We start from the raw sequence: 2,316 nt of genomic DNA, 5'->3' as shown, positions 1-2,316 counted from the left end.
AGATGTGTATGGAGATTGGATTGATGTGAGCTCAAACTTCAAAACAAAAATTGAGAGGTTTCACAGAAGACAGAAAGATACCCTATCCAACAAAGAAATTGTGAAAGCTTATATTAGTGTCCTCAGGAGAGCATCCGATACTATGCAGATCTTTGAAGGCTTCGAGAAGTATTACTTAACATAAAAGTTTGGTCATCAAGAAACAAGAACACAAAAATCAAACATCGATAGATAGAATTTATACACAACATTAAAAATAATATAAAATGTAATAAATACCTACACAATAGTCAATAATATATGTAATAATGCCTTGGTAATTTTTTTTTTTTATTATTATTGTACGAGTTAAGTTTAAAAATTAAACTTCATTCAGTAACCAGTCAACTCTTAGAAACAAGCCGTTTAATTGACACATTTCCCTTTGGTCTGAGAGTGTTCCTATATAAGAGGCTTCTACTGTATAACTCTAATATTTTTAAACTGTTATTATAACAACTTATGAAGAGCCTTGTATCACATCTTCACACTTTTTGACCCGGCAAAATTTTTAATATCAATAATTTTTAAATAATTATAAATTCCAAGAATCTATAAGTATCTCAAAAATATTTTGAAAATTTTAACTTGTATAGTAAATGGTCATATAAATATTTGGTGAAAATTTAAAGTATCTCTACGGTTATTTGTTTATGAGTTATTACGAAAAAAAACAAAATCAATTTGTCAAAAACTGGTTTTACATAAAAGTTCCAGTTTTTATTATTTTTATTTTGTTATTCCCCGCACTTTTGAAAACTCCTGGGAACTTTTAATTTTTCCTTTTCATAGTATCAACTATATTTAATTTGCTACCAGAAACCACCTACAAAGTTGAATTAACCAATTTTCATGTACCCGCCAAAAACAAAACACACATTATTGTAAAATCAATTCATATTTGAATGAATAATAATTTCTCTGCTGAGTATCTAAAATTATTTAGTAAGTATATATTATATTATTCTATAAAATATATCTTTTATTATAAGTATTGATAATTTTATAAGAGAATATGAGAAGTAAAAAGCATCAAAACATTCCTCTTTGTTGTTTGTTTCTTGCAGCATTTCTCCTGTTATGGTTTCCGCTGAATGCTTTGTTTTCATTTTTCCTCTGCCGGTCCAACTCAACATTTGATCCGGATGAGGTAGCTGACGAAGAAGCTGCTTGTGGTTTATCTTACATAAATACAAGTTTTCAAAGCTTTTTTTCTTTTTTTTGGTTTTACTGGTAAATACTTACTTCGGTTGGATCTAAGAGATTGCTTTGCAGCATATCTCCTGGCTTGTCGTTCTCGAACTTCTTCAGGATTTTCACAGAATGGTTGAAAATTCAAAACTTGTTGTGGTTCATCATCTGAAAACTCTTCTTCTACAAATTCAGTTACAGCTTTTTTCTCTATTAAAACCCTTGGTATAACATCTGGTCTTCTTTTTTCATTTTCGTCTGTTGGTTCTGGTATAACATATTCAACTTCATCATATGTGTCATCATATTCATCATTATAATAGGACTCTAATTCAGCACATGTAATTTCAGTGAAATTATATTTTTCATAAAATGGCCGCATTTCATTTCGGAAAGATTTATCGTCTAAGACTGCTTTCAGTTTTTTAAGTTTCTTATTTCTAAATAAAAATATAATATAATATAAGTACACATAAATTATCGTATATTGATACATATTCTTATACTTTATTCCTTGAAGTAATAAAGCCTACCCTTTAATTGAAGGATCATAACCAGAAGCATCCTCATCCTCTGTCATCAAAGGAAGATTAAATTCATACTGAGTGAGTTCTGACGGAAGACAATCTTCCAAGACCATATTTATAACTTTTTCGGAATCCATGTCATAATATTCTAAACATTTCTAAAAAACAAAGTAACATCAAATATAATTAAATGTTAGAATTAAATATTACGAATTGACTAACCTGAATGAATCCATCTCCCAAATGGGGTAATAAATCTTTTACATTGTTTATAAGGGACCGCAATCTTGCATTCTCTATATTTGTACTACTGGTTTGTACCTAAAAATACAAATTCACAATTATTGTTTTATATTTATATAAAATAATTAAGAGGACGTCGCACCCGCATGTGTTGTCTCCGTCTTACACACGTACGTTATAGCAAATTTTCCTTCGCTAGTTTTAATAGGGTGCCGTCATTTTTGATTTTACAGTGAATTGACCTATTATCAAACTTTTGGGTAACAACATTATCTGTGCCTTCTCGTTGGTTTTTTACGATATTTTAATTTTTAAG

At 29.2% G+C, this 2,316-nt stretch overlaps 2 protein-coding genes across 4 annotated transcripts in view; one reads left to right on the top strand and one right to left on the bottom strand.

Annotated features, from left to right (window-relative positions):
- Positions 1-2,316, top strand: part of LOC100571213 (farnesol dehydrogenase-like) — a 176,328-nt gene that overhangs the window by 15,895 nt on the left and 158,117 nt on the right. The gene's annotated exons all lie outside the window — the stretch shown is intronic.
- Positions 978-2,316, bottom strand: part of LOC100169291 (activating signal cointegrator 1 complex subunit 2) — a 4,309-nt gene continuing 2,970 nt past the window's right edge. For 2 of the 3 annotated variants that reach the window (XM_001944146.5, XM_008186442.3), the window contains 4 exons: positions 1,980-2,078; positions 1,764-1,915; positions 1,285-1,670; positions 978-1,220 (listed from right to left, as the gene is read on the bottom strand). In XM_001944146.5, the coding sequence (XP_001944181.1) occupies positions 1,072-1,220; positions 1,285-1,670; positions 1,764-1,915; positions 1,980-2,078 (786 nt within the window). In that variant the 3' untranslated portion in view covers positions 978-1,071. The remainder of the gene's footprint in view (positions 1,221-1,284; positions 1,671-1,763; positions 1,916-1,979; positions 2,079-2,316) is intronic. The other variant, XM_008186443.3, reaches the window with a different exon arrangement.

This window comes from Acyrthosiphon pisum, chromosome A1 (assembly GCF_005508785.2).
Source record: "Acyrthosiphon pisum isolate AL4f chromosome A1, pea_aphid_22Mar2018_4r6ur, whole genome shotgun sequence".
Lineage (NCBI taxonomy): Eukaryota > Metazoa > Arthropoda > Insecta > Hemiptera > Aphididae > Acyrthosiphon > Acyrthosiphon pisum.
Note: the sequence above shows the minus strand (reverse complement) of the source record. Positions and strands in the feature narration are given on the sequence as shown.